This window comes from Seriola dumerili, unplaced genomic scaffold (assembly GCF_002260705.1).
Source record: "Seriola dumerili isolate Sdu_G_001 unplaced genomic scaffold, Sdu_1.0 BDQW01000273.1, whole genome shotgun sequence".
NCBI classification, from domain to species: Eukaryota; Metazoa; Chordata; class Actinopteri; order Carangiformes; family Carangidae; genus Seriola; species Seriola dumerili.
This window is the reverse complement of record NW_019174528.1, coordinates 2,429,441-2,444,800: the sequence shown is the minus strand read 5'-3', so window position 1 is coordinate 2,444,800 and position 15,360 is coordinate 2,429,441. Positions and strand designations below refer to the sequence as shown.

The 15,360-nt window shown below is 41.1% G+C and overlaps 1 protein-coding gene across 1 annotated transcript in view; it reads right to left on the bottom strand.

Moving 5' to 3' along the window:
• Positions 1 to 15,360, bottom strand: part of LOC111230536 (receptor-type tyrosine-protein phosphatase U-like) — a 197,375-nt gene that overhangs the window by 45,205 nt on the left and 136,810 nt on the right. The window contains exons 11-13 of the mRNA XM_022757294.1: positions 14,413 to 14,515; positions 12,428 to 12,707; positions 9,080 to 9,116 (exon numbers count right to left, since the gene is read on the bottom strand). Of these exons, the coding sequence (XP_022613015.1) occupies positions 9,080 to 9,116; positions 12,428 to 12,707; positions 14,413 to 14,515 (420 nt within the window). The remainder of the gene's footprint in view (positions 1 to 9,079; positions 9,117 to 12,427; positions 12,708 to 14,412; positions 14,516 to 15,360) is intronic.

Genomic DNA, 15,360 nt, shown 5'->3' with positions numbered 1-15,360 from the left:
GTGACAGAGAGGTCCGGAGGAGGGGGAGACAAAGACAACCACTGTGACTGATTAATCAGATCTAATTGCAAAAAAACAAGATGCTACATGTTGTTGTTTAATGTCAGTAAATCATTGTCACATTCATTTTAGCATAATTACCATGAACAAAACAAAACTATTGCCAGGAAGATTGGCAGCCTGAGCCGGTCTTGATACTGAAAGTCTGCTTTGGTGGGAAAGCTGCTGATTGTTTGACCAATTTATTGCAAAGAAATAAGAAGAGTGTGCTGTTCTTTCACCACAAACAGAGCCTCAGCGGTCGGCTCAGCCAGACCTCCTCTAACCCCCAGTCGGGGTTTTTAGACAGTTTATAAAGCCATGCCAATTGTTTTGGTTTTGTTTGTCCAGGTTGTGAGATATAGATTTCTGCCTCCTCCACAATGAAATGGTGGTGAAAGGAATTAGTTTGCGGTGCTCAAACCCGGGGCACATAAAACTTAAAATTCAGTATTGTTATAGCTGGCGGGGGCTCGGAGAAGCTCTTTGCTAAACAGTGATGTAGCCTGAGAATACTGTGGGTACTGTACGTGTTGTAATCCCTCATCAAAACCTGCACTGGCCTCTCTGCAGCCCATACGGTAACATCTGCACGGCCAGATGCCGCTGAGGGGAAGTGAGAAAAAAAAACAAAAAACAGACTTTTTGTTGTGCAGTTTAAGTGTCAGTGTTTTCACAGTTTCTGTTTCCAGGTGAAAATGATGATTAGAAAAACAGTTTTGTCTGAAATGACTCGGCAGTTACTCGTACAGTGAAAAGGAAACTGAGACGTCACCACTGGAGCGTCATCACTGGCTGAGGGAGTGTCACATCTATTAACTGCTACGCGTTGCATCATATGTTATTGTCACTTTAGGGGACGACATGTATTGTATATATTTCATACTTTTTGGACACGAGTTGGAAACTGGCTGCCCATTGGCCAAAACTGTCTCACCTGCAATATCTGATATCTGTCCCGACAGATTATTTATTCTTTTATTTTTCAATCAATTTACAATATCAGACTCATAGAGAATGTAGATATCCGTTACCCACAGAATCACTTCCTCTTTAGCGATTTTGCTTACAAAATAAAAGCGCAAGAAAGACTCTTTTTAATTGGTTTTTTTGGGGTTTTTTTTGCAGCAAGCTATTGTGAGCTTTTATTCAGAAAAGTCCTGACAGGAAGTTCTATGATACAGGCGGACCAGGTGAGTAAATCAGTCAAAGGTATGATGTGTTACCGTGGGTAACAGCGCCACACGTGAACGGTAACAAAGTAAATTCCTGTTGCATTTTTATCAATCAATAAACCTTTGATTATGTTCTGGCCTGCCATTGGATAAAAAGACCAAACTGACTTTCCTACATGTTGCATCTTTGACCCATTGTGTGGGTAAATGAGACTGCACCCTATCCCGACACTTACATTACCAGGTCTAGTCTGAGTCACATGGGGGTGGGGGTGGGGGGGTTTCCTTGTAGTCTAACTTGTCGTCTGTTGAGCTCTATCACCATCATGCAGCTTCACTTTCAAGTCTAATTTATGTAACAGCCAATCGTATGGATACAAACAGGTTGGTGTTGTTGCAGATACAGATGGAGTCTCTTACGGCACATTAATCCTGGCAGTGTTATTGTAGCACACTGACAGGATGAGGATCCTCACTCACTGGTATGTATCTGCCAGGCTGATTCAAACAAGCTGGGGAGGGGGGGGTTAAGCGTGTTGGAGGTCACTCCAGATGCAGTCGGAGCTTACACAGGAGAGCGTTTTCCAGCTGAAGCAGTCGGCGAGCTGTTATATTACCATGCAAATGCTGCACTGCACTTAATCGCTAGAGGCGGCACAATAAAGAGCTCACTAGACAGTATCAGAAAGGGCTTGAACACTATTTCAATGCACCATTATCAGCGACTTGAGCCTCTATAAAGGAGATTTAAACATGTTTGGCTTGGGAGAGACAACGCTCTGGTTATCCTACCGAACTGATGCATCCAGGCAACGACTTCCCTCCTGCTCATAGGTCACAGTCTAAGTGCATTGCCCAGATCAGGAAAATCTCCCTCTCTATGAATCATCTGAACTCCCTGTTGTCTTTTATCCAAAGGTGAAAAATTGCTATTACGTATGAATGAATTGAAGGAGGAATATCACACTTCTGGGAGCAAGCGCTTCATTAATGAGACAACTCGCCGATGAGAAAAGAAATACAGCTGGGAGTAAAGCACATTACAGAACCATATGGACGTGTAATATGTGACCTGTACGTCCCTATATCAAGCGTCATGTTGCCATATAAAGGGATATATACTATCACATCCTCTGGATATATGAAGATATATGTGTATAACATGCATGAAATACCCATATATGTAAATAAAACAATATCTGTGATGGATATTTATATGGTATAAGACGTTGTGAACACATACAACATATATATATCTAATTTATATATGTAAGCTTATTAAAACAACAGATATATAGAAAAATCTATATGTTTATATATGTTTTCTTATTCATTTCTCATTAATTTAACATGTGCCTACAACAAGCAGACACACATGTACGGGCTAGACATATATGTCAATATATGAAATTGCTCCGATTTCTTATAGATTTCATATGTAATTTCCACATATATGTTTTTATTTTATACCTACATACATTTCATATATGGAAATGCAATATACGTACATATATTGCATTTGTGTATGAGATAGAATCACTGAAGGATCTCAGGCCTGTCTTGATGCAGCACAACTGAACTGGCCAACATCTCTATTTTAACAAAGCAAAGATGCTTCATGGGGGAGTCGCTGCCTTTCATCATCTGTGACTGAACAGAGGAAAAAAAAATAAAACATAAAAAGCCTTTACAGTGAGGCAGAATGCGGAGTTTGGCTTGATAAGCTGCGGACTGGCGTTGACTATAGCTCCTGGCAGACAATACAGCCTGACAGACGTGCTGTAATCACACAAATCATTCTAGGTGAGTCATTCTGCTTTTAGAGCCGTATTTAGAAATTGGCTATCACGGTACGTTTCATTGCACCAAAAAAAAAAATCCAGCAGTGGGCATGCAGGGAAATCCACAGGAATAAGAGAGGTGGTGGTGGTGGTGGTGGTGGGGGGGGGGTACAGACAGCGAGTTGCATATTTCATCATAATTCATCATTTCCTTGTATTGGTCTGCAGTTTATCCGGTGAGCTTATTTTGGTCTCACAGAAAAGAGGACATACGTATACACAGACTGTAAAATCAAAGAAAAGTCTGTCCTGTACAAACAAATACAGGCTGGTCTCTTTATGTGGCTTCGAGGAAGGCTGGAATTACGTGCACTACAGTATATTGGTTCATTTCAGTGCAGCGTATGACTCCACAGCACTTATTCCACCAGTGCGGCAAGAGTCATGACACGCTCACAGCTCTCCTGCTGTGAGTCAGTGTTAGCACTTGATCAGTGTTAAGATACTGTCAGTAAAACTCAACCCTTCGTGGTTCACAGTTTCTTTGTATTGGCCCTGAATTTTACAGCAGGAACAAATAAAAGGCCGGGTCCTAATCACAGACCCTAAACAAAGATGGACGTGGCCTCTGTGGCGTCGCCCGCAGGTTTCTGAAGATTGGTTTTCTGAAGCTCAGTGCCTGACATCCTCAATTATGCATGATTTTAAACCTTAATAAAATGTAAACTGTTGGGTTATATAAAAGTTCATGTAGTTGTCATGAAGGAGGAAAACTGGCTATAGAGAATAAAACCTTTTTTTAAGTGCCAGGCTGTAAACATGCTGCTGTTGGACATTTTAACACGGGAGTCTGTGGGGATTGACTCACATCTGGAGCCAGACTCTCGTGGCAGAACTGCAGTTTTGTTTTTTTTTTTGCACTTCTGTGTTTGGCTTCATTTTTCAGCCGAGGAGGTTGCTGCTTGGTCCTAATACAGGCCCGTCGCAATCACCAATCTGCTGCTGCAAGACTACACAATTTTTTTTTTTCCTGATCAATCTTAAGCTACTCTCAGCAGAACTCAATATTTTGTCTTTTCCTTGCACAATTTATCAGCATGAACACATGGAAGCCCATCCTTATTTTAATAATGTTAAAAACACCTGGGACACCTGTAATACACTGTTTCATGTAGGTAAATTTAGCTTAATATTCATTTTCATAACATTATTGCTTCTACTTTGCCATTTTTTCCATCAGTGAATATCAATGGCACTCAAAGAAATCTGCTAAATTATTTCCCACACTCAAATATTGCTTCGATTACTTTTTAAAAAGCGGACGGTCCATGTCATTTCCCTTCATGCAAACATTTTGCTTCAGGTCTCACACTGGTTACACACTACCTCGTGCATTTTAACTATTTTGGTCCTTTTCTAGTTATAAAATCTTTTTCTTATGTCCCTCAGCAGAGCAGCCGGGGAAATTCAATTACCTCCTTTACCACTTCTTTTCAGCTGTAATGGACTTATTTATCTGGGTATACACATCAAACCATCTGTCTCCTCCATGATTAGAGAGATAACCATTATTCAGTTCTTAGGGGGGGGCGGGTTGAGCACGATGGTTTCCCTTACAACCGACTCCTCATGGACATATCTCAATCATAAAAATGAACCTTGTACCTCACATCAATTTCCTCTTCTCGATGGGATTAATATTCGACTAAAGGATAAAAAAAAAAAAAACCTTGAGACTTTCAGTTCTGGTCTGCCAAAGGTATTAGATGATAGTTTCAGTGATAAAAGACTTTGCTGCTTCCGCGATTTACAGGATACATTTTATTTACCGGTCTCTTTTTGTTTTTTATATAAACTTACAGGACACCCTGAGACAACGGATTCATTTAAAGTTCATCCATATCACCTACATCACCGCTACTCACAGATATATGACAAAGTAAATCAGATCAATGTCCCAATTCCCAATCTCTTGGTCCTGTTGCTCTGGAAGTATCTTCTCATAAATTATACTCGTAATTCCAGTTGTGCATGCCTCTTTTTTTTTGGGGTTCAGGTAAGATTCTCACCTGTCTGCTCATGCTACAGTATCTTCATTTGTCCATGTACGTAAATACTGGCTCTTCAAGTCAGCGGCTCATGCTTCACTGGGCATTTAGTTTAACTTCAGATATTTAATCTATTTTAATCTTTTCTTTTTTAGCTTATATATTATCTATTTCTATACTTTCTTGGCTTCATCATTTCTTCGTACACATGCGTAGCACTGCTGTAACAGCGTTGAGTGAAGTGGTAGCAGGAGCAGTTTCTGACCTTTGAGTTGCTAGAAGTCTTTTAATGTTTCATTGACAGCGCCATGAAAACAAGGCAAAGTAGAACCAACTGCTCTCAATTAGCGTGTAAAAAAACAACATTTCTATTCAGGAGACAAACTCAGAGAGGAAATAAATAGCAACCCGGGAACAGTCTTAACAGAAGCATTGCGGGTATTTAATTTCATCAAGAGCAGCTCAGCAACAGATTGAAAGAAAAAAAAGAATCTGAAGTTGAACCGACTGGAGACGATTTGAATAAAAAAACAGTATTTCTGTTAAAAAAGATGAAAAGGTGAGTATGACAAACTGCAGCTATGTTGTTAGAGCGATTAAATTAGCGCTGTGGAAATGTACTTTTATGCTAAATTCAACAAGACAACAGGTAAACATGGAGAACGTGTTGGTTTTGCATTTACAGCAAACGGCATCAGCAGCAAATTAAAACGGAGGAGACAAGAAGTCTGATAAAATAAACTTATTTTGTCACTCAACACTTATGTTATGTAATATAAGTGATTTATTTATTTATTTTTTAAATATCTGGGTCTCAGTACAGTTGAGGTAAACAACAACTATTTGAGAATGTATGGTATGATGTGATTCCTTCTGGCTGTCACACAGATTTTAAGCAAATTTTTCAACTGCTGCAAAAGCCAAATGTGAATTTGATGCCTTTCTTCTGGCTTGAGCTGACATGAATGAAACCCTCCTCTCGTAGCAGAATGGGGAATCTTTCAAGATAATTTCATTTGTAATGAACATGTTCTCATTGTTCTTTAGTGCCGGCTAATGTTGGCCATATTTCATCTGAGGACAAAAAGACAAAGAAAAGCGACCAGGTGGCGTTGAGAAAAAAGAAAAAACACACACTCGCCCACTACTGGCGGTGGTTTGGCCAGGCGCTCTGGTGAACACAGCTGGCAGCATCTGTGTGTGGGAAGCCGGTGACAGGAAATGAAAAGCAGCCAAGGATGGTCTTAACAGGACCTCTGTGCCACCTCTGAGCGAACTGCAGGAACATCAGCGTGTCCTCTGGGCCCGCCTGCCTGCCACAGTCATATATGCACAACTACAGTAAAAAAAAATAAATAAATAAATAAAAATAAAAATGGCTTCTATAAATACGCCTGTAACCCAGCTCCCCCTACTCTACCTATGTGACACGCTGGCAGACAATAGTGAGGCAGGATTCTTTGATGTCATCACACTTCAGATAAGAAAGAGTTCTGGGAGTGGAATCCAATTTAACTGCCACCTTTCTCAAGAGCACTACAAACTTCAGGCATAATTCAGTCGGGAGGATGGGGGAGGGGCGGGGGGGACAACTCCATTTCACCCTCTGTCTGTCTGCCCCCCCCCCTCCTCCCCTCCTCCCCTATTGTTTGAACTGAGAGGCTTCTATCTGTGTCTGTCTCTCAAGCAAATACTCCTGGTCGCTTCCTCTCCCAGGGAAAGAAATACAAAAAAAAGAGAAGAAGAAGAAGAAAAAAGAAAAAAAAAAAAGGAAACGTTGCTGCATTCTGGATTTCAAAGCCATCAAAGCCCCAAAAGGGGTTTGCCAAATGTCAGTGTCAGTGATTCAAGAGAAACAGAGTGAGAACACGGATGCATGTTTGCTTTCACCTTTCCTCCAGTGTCTCTGCTGAGGAGAGATTGGCACAGTGGGGGGTGGGGGGGTGGGTGGGTGGGGGGGTGGTGGTGCTTCCTCCCTGCAGCACCCAAAACAACACTAAGTCCATGTCAAATCCCTTAAGTAGCAGCCTGATCCAGGATAACTGCTGAAGTCTCTGACATGCGCCCTGTACCACATAGCTGAAACCCGCTTCAACCACACACACACACACAAAATCTTACTGTGGTTGTGATTACTTCAGAGAATGAAAATCACTTATTCAACATTATGTTTGAGAGGAAAAGACAATCGGTGGCCTCAGTCTCACCCTGGTGCTTTTTTCGCTATCGTGGTAGCATTTTGAGAATTCCTACTTTTTTTTATAACCTCCTTCATATTCTCACACACACACACACACACACACACACACACACACACACACACACACACACATGCACGCTCATTACAATAGATAATGATAACATTTTATTCAGCAGCTTAATTGCTGAGACACGGGGATACAACACTGTAAGACACAAAAGGGGTCCATGGGGCAACCACATGAGCAGACGTGTTAAATGAGTCCCCAATATAGTACGATTATCTTATCTACTTATTATAGTCATTATGATCCATTAAAAATCTTCCAATTCACGTCACTGCAAGCCTCCGTGTGCGCACCCCTCAGGTAAAAACCATATCATTGCTCTGCAAAATATAACACAAATCTTACAGTGAGAACTGAGTTAAAGTGATAAATGTGAGGTTCGCATTCATTTTCATCTCAGAGTAAGTGGTTTAGATAAAAAAGGATTTTTACCAGGAACTTGTTAAAAAGCTGTCTGGTTGCTAATGTATTTGCCCCAGAACTGCGGTTATGAAGCTGTCACTAGGAACCCTGTGATCCCACATCTCAACAATGAGGCTGATGAGTGAAATATTAATATTTATCAGCTTTTTAAAGTTGTACTCCTCGGGGTGATTTTGGTGGCACCTGTGGTTACCGGTAAGCGTTTTGTTAAATATACAGAGTTCTGTTTGTAACCGCGTGTTGCATCGCCTTCAGCAGCTAATGGCCAGATAACAGCAGAAATGCAACTCATATATCAGTTGTATTAATAGAGCTGCATATGGTGCCGCCACGGCCTCGCTGCCAGTTTGTCCCAGTGGCATCTTGTGGCACAACAGCAACAACAACAACATAAATAAACTCTACAATTACAAGACAGACGTCCATTAAACAGGAAAACCTCCAACTGCAAACGTCAATTATGACTCTTTCTATTTCATATTTTTAAGACGTTTTCAACCTTGTTAAACGGATCCACATGGTGTTTTTATTTTCTTTATGATACAAGATGCATCCTGAGTGTAACAAGCCGTCGACACCATGGCTGAGCTCCAGTGAGGGTTTCATACGTCACACAGCTAAATAACAAATCCCTGTTAACTTGCGAGGGCGGGCCTTTCCGTATCGTTACGCCATAGCATACCACTGATGCCCCAGTGTGCTATAGTGAAAGAGGGGCGTCAGAGGAGAAGCCGGGTGTGGCTGATTACTGGTATTTTGCAGGATCAGTCCGAGCTAGCGATGGGGACCGAGGTTTGTCAGTTAGTTTTTAGCGGCAGCTCAGACATGTCTGAACTATCAACTGAAGTTTGTTAAAAGCAGATAAAAACTAAAATATTAAATAACGCTTTTAGTTTGTTTTTTGTTTTGTTTTTAATTTTCCATTGCTGTCTTTGTCAAATTCAATGAACTGCATGATGTAGTGTCGGGTAACGTGGGCCAGACTTTTACTAATTAGCATTATCACAAATGTCAGTGTAATTTCAAAATGAGGTTTTCTTCCTTGTGGAATAGAGTTCTGGAGGAACTGGTTTCACTTTGACTCTTAACTTTATTTTCCAACATCTGCAGGTGCCATAAAGCTGAAGCTCCATCTGCACCGAAAGAAGAACACCACCTCTGTGCGCTGTAAAACTCTACAGCCGCCCAATGAAGTAGCTGTACAAAAGCACAAAGACAGACCACCAGACAGCCTCTGTGCTTGCCATGTTTCACATACAGTGATTTATAATTAATTTGATAATACCTTACTGATGTGAAAATGAGATGTGCAGCACCTTCGTGACTCAAAGAAAAGAGAGCGTTACCTTTGCGAGCGATCCGAATGCAGTTTATTCTGGTCTCCTGTGGGTAGAGACAGAAAAGGCGAGTTAAGAGTTAATTCATTTGGCTTGGTTACCATGACGACACAATGATTAGCATGATGGGAAAAAAACAAACAAACAAAAAAAAAAACCACCAGTGTAACTTAATTATGAGTCAGTCTGTTGAAATCCATAATCTTGTCTAAAACTTGCGAGACAGGTGGCCGATGTCAAAGTCACCCAGACCTTTTACTATGTGGAGGAAATAATTGAAATTTCCACACGGAAGACATCTCCTTGGGATATGAGACACCTCTGCTCCCCTGCATCATGTGAGGTCCCTCACCTTGGTCCCCTGATTGGCTCCGACCCCCCCCACCCTCCTCAACAATAAAAAAAAAAAAAAAAACAGCCACCTCTATCCCGAAGATAGAAGGGCATGTTACCAATTTGAGACTTAAGGAAGCTAAATCAGTCTTTATGGGCAATTATGCTAATCTGTGCTCTGAGACTGGAGTCAAAAACCTTTCACCTAAAACAGTTGCCAAATTACCTTTTTTAATTGGAAATCCATTTCAAGTGGATTCTCATCTCCTCTCATCGCGCAGAGTGACAGAAAAGTCATATTTACTCCCACCCGGGGGTTATTAAAGTGGCGGTAGGTCGCACGTCATGTGTCATCTTGTCCTCTGTCAAGGTGGGCTTTTTGGCCTTTTGGTACAGACACACTGGTGCCGGTCAAAGAAGAAGTCTAATGCCAATCTTGTTAAGAAAAGGGATTTAAAGTTTACTGCAGAATCCCCAGTGGATTTCAGCAGCGTTTTATCGAATATGATTCCGGTATTAGATGTGCTTATCAAATACCAATCCTTCCTAATCCCTTACACAATGCATTATGGTTCAGCGTTTGTTTGGAAATAAAGTTATAAATAATGAAAATTCATAGATTCAGCTGAGATGTGTAATCATCCTCTGTTGTCCGATGGACAGAGACACTACAGTTTTGAGTGGTAGAACTAATTAATGTTTACAATCTCAAACCTGAAAATAAGACGAGCCAAACGAGACACCAAATGTTGAATGAACGTATCATCCGCACTGGAGCGACATCCCCGCAACCCTGCACACCTTCAAATCCGTCACGGTGCGCACGTTGGCAGACTGTCGCAACATTAGCATTCATTAAAAGTTGAGTTCCTGCCCAGCCGACAAACACAAGTCCAATATTCTCTCTCTTTCATATCGTCTCTGGTCTCTTTCTGCCTCTGTAGCTGCTGAACGCTTCACTACGTTCCCCACCACAAGTCCTCCGACCTGAACAACCCTGTGGTTGCAGTTAAACACTACAGTTGCTTAAAGATGCTAAAACTTCATACAGCTGATTGGAACTGTTGAATTGTTTTATAATTCTGCTGATTTTCACAAAACACACACAGACATTTGATCCATTGTTAAAATAAATAATACTGATTGGTGCAGCTAACAGAATGAGAGAATGAGTTTCTTCTAGGCTGGTGAGTAAACAGCTGTTAATGCTAACGCTAGCTATGTAGCAGTAGCAAAACTTACATCTAGCTCCTTTAATTGAAGCACTAGCTTTCAAACAAGTCTCATTTTGGAGTTTCATCAAGTGACTTAGGCGCAGTATTAAAATTAATTAGCTACAGCTGATGCAAACTGTCATTTAAAACAATGAAAGTGGTGATAAGCCTGGCTGAAGAAGAAAGGTGTTCGAAGTGAATTTAGCTGCTAATAAAAAATAAAAAAAAAGGACAAGGACAGATAAAAGATTCAATAATAGATTTGCTAGTTTAATGAATCTGGAGCTGGATCAAGAACAGATCAGAACCCTGGGTGAATCCAACCCTTCCCAGTCCACTTGCCAGTGTATCCACTAAGTGAAAAACTGGGGAGAGTTATCACCAGATGATGAGTAATGAATGAATGCAAGGGAAGGGTAAATGAAATGGAAAATATCAGCATGCTGTTATTTTCACTTTCAGTGTAATAGATAGCAGTAATCTAGATATTTCTAAAGAGCCAAATGACTCCTGCAGACATGATAGAAAAAAATTAAAAAAATAAATACTTGGAAATGTGTGCGTTTGTTTCCCGCTTGTGTGTTTCACAAGAAACTGGCAGCACCAATCATGCATCTTTCAAGCCCCACTGAAGGCATATCTGCCAAAGCAATTACTGTTTCAATTCAACGGCAGCTCGTGGTCCATAGAAAGCCTCGTACATCTAATTTTTCCAGGGTAATTGTCAAAATAATTCGTTTTTTTTTTTTTTTTTTGCCTTTCTCCCTGAGCAGCCCATCTCTCTTGAAACACAACTATAGTTTAGATAATAGATTGGAGATGAAAATGTTTGCAGGACAAAAAAAAAAAAAAAGAAAGAAAGAAAGAAGAAAATCATCAACATGAATTATAATATTTAGTCTGTTGTGTCGGCTGAGCCAGCAGAGCTTTATCCTTTGGAATGGCTCTTCATCACGGCTGAAGTTCACTGTGGGTTTCAGATCCAGGCCGACACACAGCATGTTGGTGCTGACCTGGACCGGAGGGCTGACCGCCGGCCTTCCTGACTCTGGGCTGAATCCTCAAAGAGCAGCCAGGTGCTGATATTTAGATGAGAACCTTAAGGAAGGCGTGCACACATAAGCTGCATGTGTGCGTAATGATTTAAAGAACATTTGCTTTCGCTACCTCTGTGCACGCCGGCCGGCACGTTCCCCCGATTCATGCTTCAGTCACTTTTCCAATTGCTCAATGAGTTCCTTTTCAGATATTTCTAAGCCTGTGAGGCAGTGTTTGATTTTCCCTGAAGGGAAAAAAAAAAAAAGACTATTAAAGTTTTTAAAGAGCTTGAATGTGAAAGAATCTGACAACTGGACAATTACACAAAAAAATAAAATAAAATAAAAAATGCAGGAGCACACATTGTGTTCGGCAAGCAATTATCTTCTAAAAGCTGTTAAGATTCATTTGGCCACGTTGCCTGTGTGATGTTTTTGAAGTATTTTTTTAGGGAGAAAAAAAAAATTGTCATTGTTCGCCTTTTTTTTTTTTTGTTTCAATGAGAAAAGATGCAACATTAACACGTCTTAGATTCACCAGCAGGAAACAATTGACCAAGAGCCGGTCCTGAAAATGCATAACATACATCAGCCCATTTGGAAATAAATAAAGCCTTGTTTATGCAGAGGACTGTTTCCTCTCCCAGAGTGCCTCCAGCCTCCTGACTCACTCTACACAAATCTAAATTGACTGACAAGGTTGCTAAAGCATAAAAGCAGCATGTCTGAGCGCTGGAAACAAAAGCCTTGTCGGGCATCTTAATAGTTCTTACCCCTCTGAAGTTGCTGGTGGCCTGGAAATAGATGAGGTAGTTCTTGGTGGGGTCTAAAGGGCTGTTCCAGTAGCCGTTGTAGGTGTGGTTGTCGCCCACGGTGAAGGGCGTGGCCTCGGGCAGACTGCTGGGAGCCAGCTCTGCCGTGTAGTAATGCGGCGCCCCTTTGGCCTGGGCCTCGTTGTGGGAGTTCGGTGTCGGGAAACAGTCGACGGTGCCGAGCTCCCTCCTCCTCACCTGACGGGACCCGTCCTCTTCCACCACCACCACCTGGTAGGCGCTGTGGGAGGACAGTGTACTTCAACACAGTACAAAACACACACTGGGTCTCATCAGTAACGATGTCTCCTGCCCTGATTCCTCGTGTGTTACTTTCAGTAACAGTTTGATCTTGTCGTCGGTCCAGGCAAAGAAATCTCTGCCCTTTTTTTGTAGAATTTTCTGCGACCGAGCGACACCTGCAGAGTGGATTATCTGCTCCCTGTTTACACTGGCTGATCACATGATCTGCCTTCTCAGGCGTGTCAGTAAGGACGGAGATTATTTCTGATACGGAGATAAAAAAGCTTGTCTGGACAGAGACGGTTAGTTTCCATCACACAACCCAAGTAGTTAGCCATCTCCATGACAACTATGCAGTTTCCATCTGCTAATGAAGGCTGCGGGGCTGTAGGGAAATAACTTTCACACTTATTGTATGTCTGGTTTTTTTTTTATTTTGCTCTCTATCACCTATGGGCACAATTAAACGTAAATTTGCTGAAAAACTAACTGATCCAACACTGTACAATTATACCACTGAGATCCGGGAACAACAGGTGGAATAAAAGTTTCGCCAAATTATCGAAACCACTTTTACTTGGAGGTGAAACTCGGACGTAAAAATGGTAATAACAGGATGGTAGGAATGGCGGTTCAAAGTCGAACCAGGAAGCCAGTCTTTTAAACTGTGATGGATGATGGATGTTTACAATAAGTCGGTAATAAGTTTACCATGCGTCTTTGTTTTCTCTTCCAAATAAGTTTGGCTGTTTGTTTCATCCTCTGTGATTTCTATTTGTGTTCCCAGATCTCAGCAATTAACTCGGTGAATACGATATAATATAATATAATCAACGACAGGAAATGATGGCCAAAACTATCAAACTAAGATCCAAGTTATATGAAACCGCAATTTCCCATTTAAAGAGTGAGTCAACACTTCAGAGGGGAAAAAAAACATAATTATGTTTTGTATAACAAATGAGAATTTAGAGGGAAAAAAACAAACTTAATCACAGTTGGAGTAGTGATGCAAGATACCACAAAATGTAAAACTGGAAGTTTATTTTTTATAATACATATAACTAATATATGTAAATTATAATGCACGATTTATACTATCTAAATACACTGTACTGTACTGTGTTTTAATTACTATGTTCTGTAATATGAACCAAACATGATGAATTACAACTTCAAAATGCTAAATATCTATATCTATATCTATATAGATATAGATATTTGATATTGTCTTTAGTGGATATCAATATTATCACCTCAATAATTGTTTTTCTTTTCCTTCATAAGGCGAGAAATATCGCGCCCAAGCCTAATCGACATTACTGTATCTTTGACGTCGGACTGCGGTGTCGTTACAGGGACACGGGTTGTCCGCTGTGGTAAGTCAAGTTTCAGGATGGAAGTAGTGACAATGGTCAACTATTTATTTATGGTTTTCTGTCGGTCACTAGATCGATCAGGGCAGTCGGCTGTTGAATAAATCCACCCCCTGTAATTTATACAAAAACATTCAACATTTGAGTAGAAAACCTTTCTGCTTCTTCACACCTTGCTCTTAAAATGGCGTCTGCTATGCTACAAGCCGAAATAACTATTATCTGGTTCTCTACCTTCTTCTCTTTTTGACAGCAGCTATAAATATCACAGCGTGGAGGAGCGCTGAATGAATGCTGGTGTAGGAGTGAAGCGTGTATTAGTTGTACCTGACAGGAGCTCCTCTCCCCAGCGCAGGGCGCAGCAGCACGGTGATGGTGCTCTCCGACTCACTCAGCGGAGAGGGGATGTCTTCATAGTCAAACACCGGGGCTGAGGAGAAGAATTGGAGCAGGAAAAATAAAAAAAAAACAACAACAACAACAACAAAGAGGAGTTACGGCAGAGCCACATAAGTTGAAATACTGCTGAAGGAAACCAGAATTTAATTTTTGCATTTCCTGGGAAAGATCAAATATGTTTTGTTTAGACTTGAGAGTTTAAAAAGACACGTAGCTGCACTTCTGCTTGGATATTTTAGTAATTTATCCTCCCCTATATGAAAAGATACAGTGTGCCATCTTTATTCATTACCCGCACACATCCCCTGTGCACTGTAGTGTGTGGAGGCCTCCCACACAACGCCATTGACTGATGATGACTAGAAACAGCAGCCAACTACAGAGAAAACAAGAGGCCCTTATAATATAATTAGGACAGATCTCAAAGCTGCACAACCTCAGAAAAGCTCTGGGGACAATGAGGTTGAGTGTTCCCATCTCTGTTTACTACGGGGAGTGAATTAACTGCAGTATGTTGTGCAGCAAATGGCTATCCTGGTACAACAGATAAGCTGAAACAAAAAAAAAAAAAAAAAAAAAAGGCTCCAGAATGGAAGTGGAAATGTTTCTGCTTCAGACGCTTGTTGTAAAAATCTGCTTTTTTAAACTGTCAAACCCCCCCACACACACACAAACTCACGCTCACAGACACACGAGCAGCTGAGGTCTGCATTATACATAGAGGAGCGTTTCAGCTGGTGCATCGTGTTAGGTGGTTAAATCCAGCATGAATTACGGGAAAGACTAACAGTGCGACATTACACTTCCATGCTTGAGACCAAATCGGTGTAGGAGCCGGTTGCCGGTTTCCCGCTTGGCTCCTTCCAGACAACACCG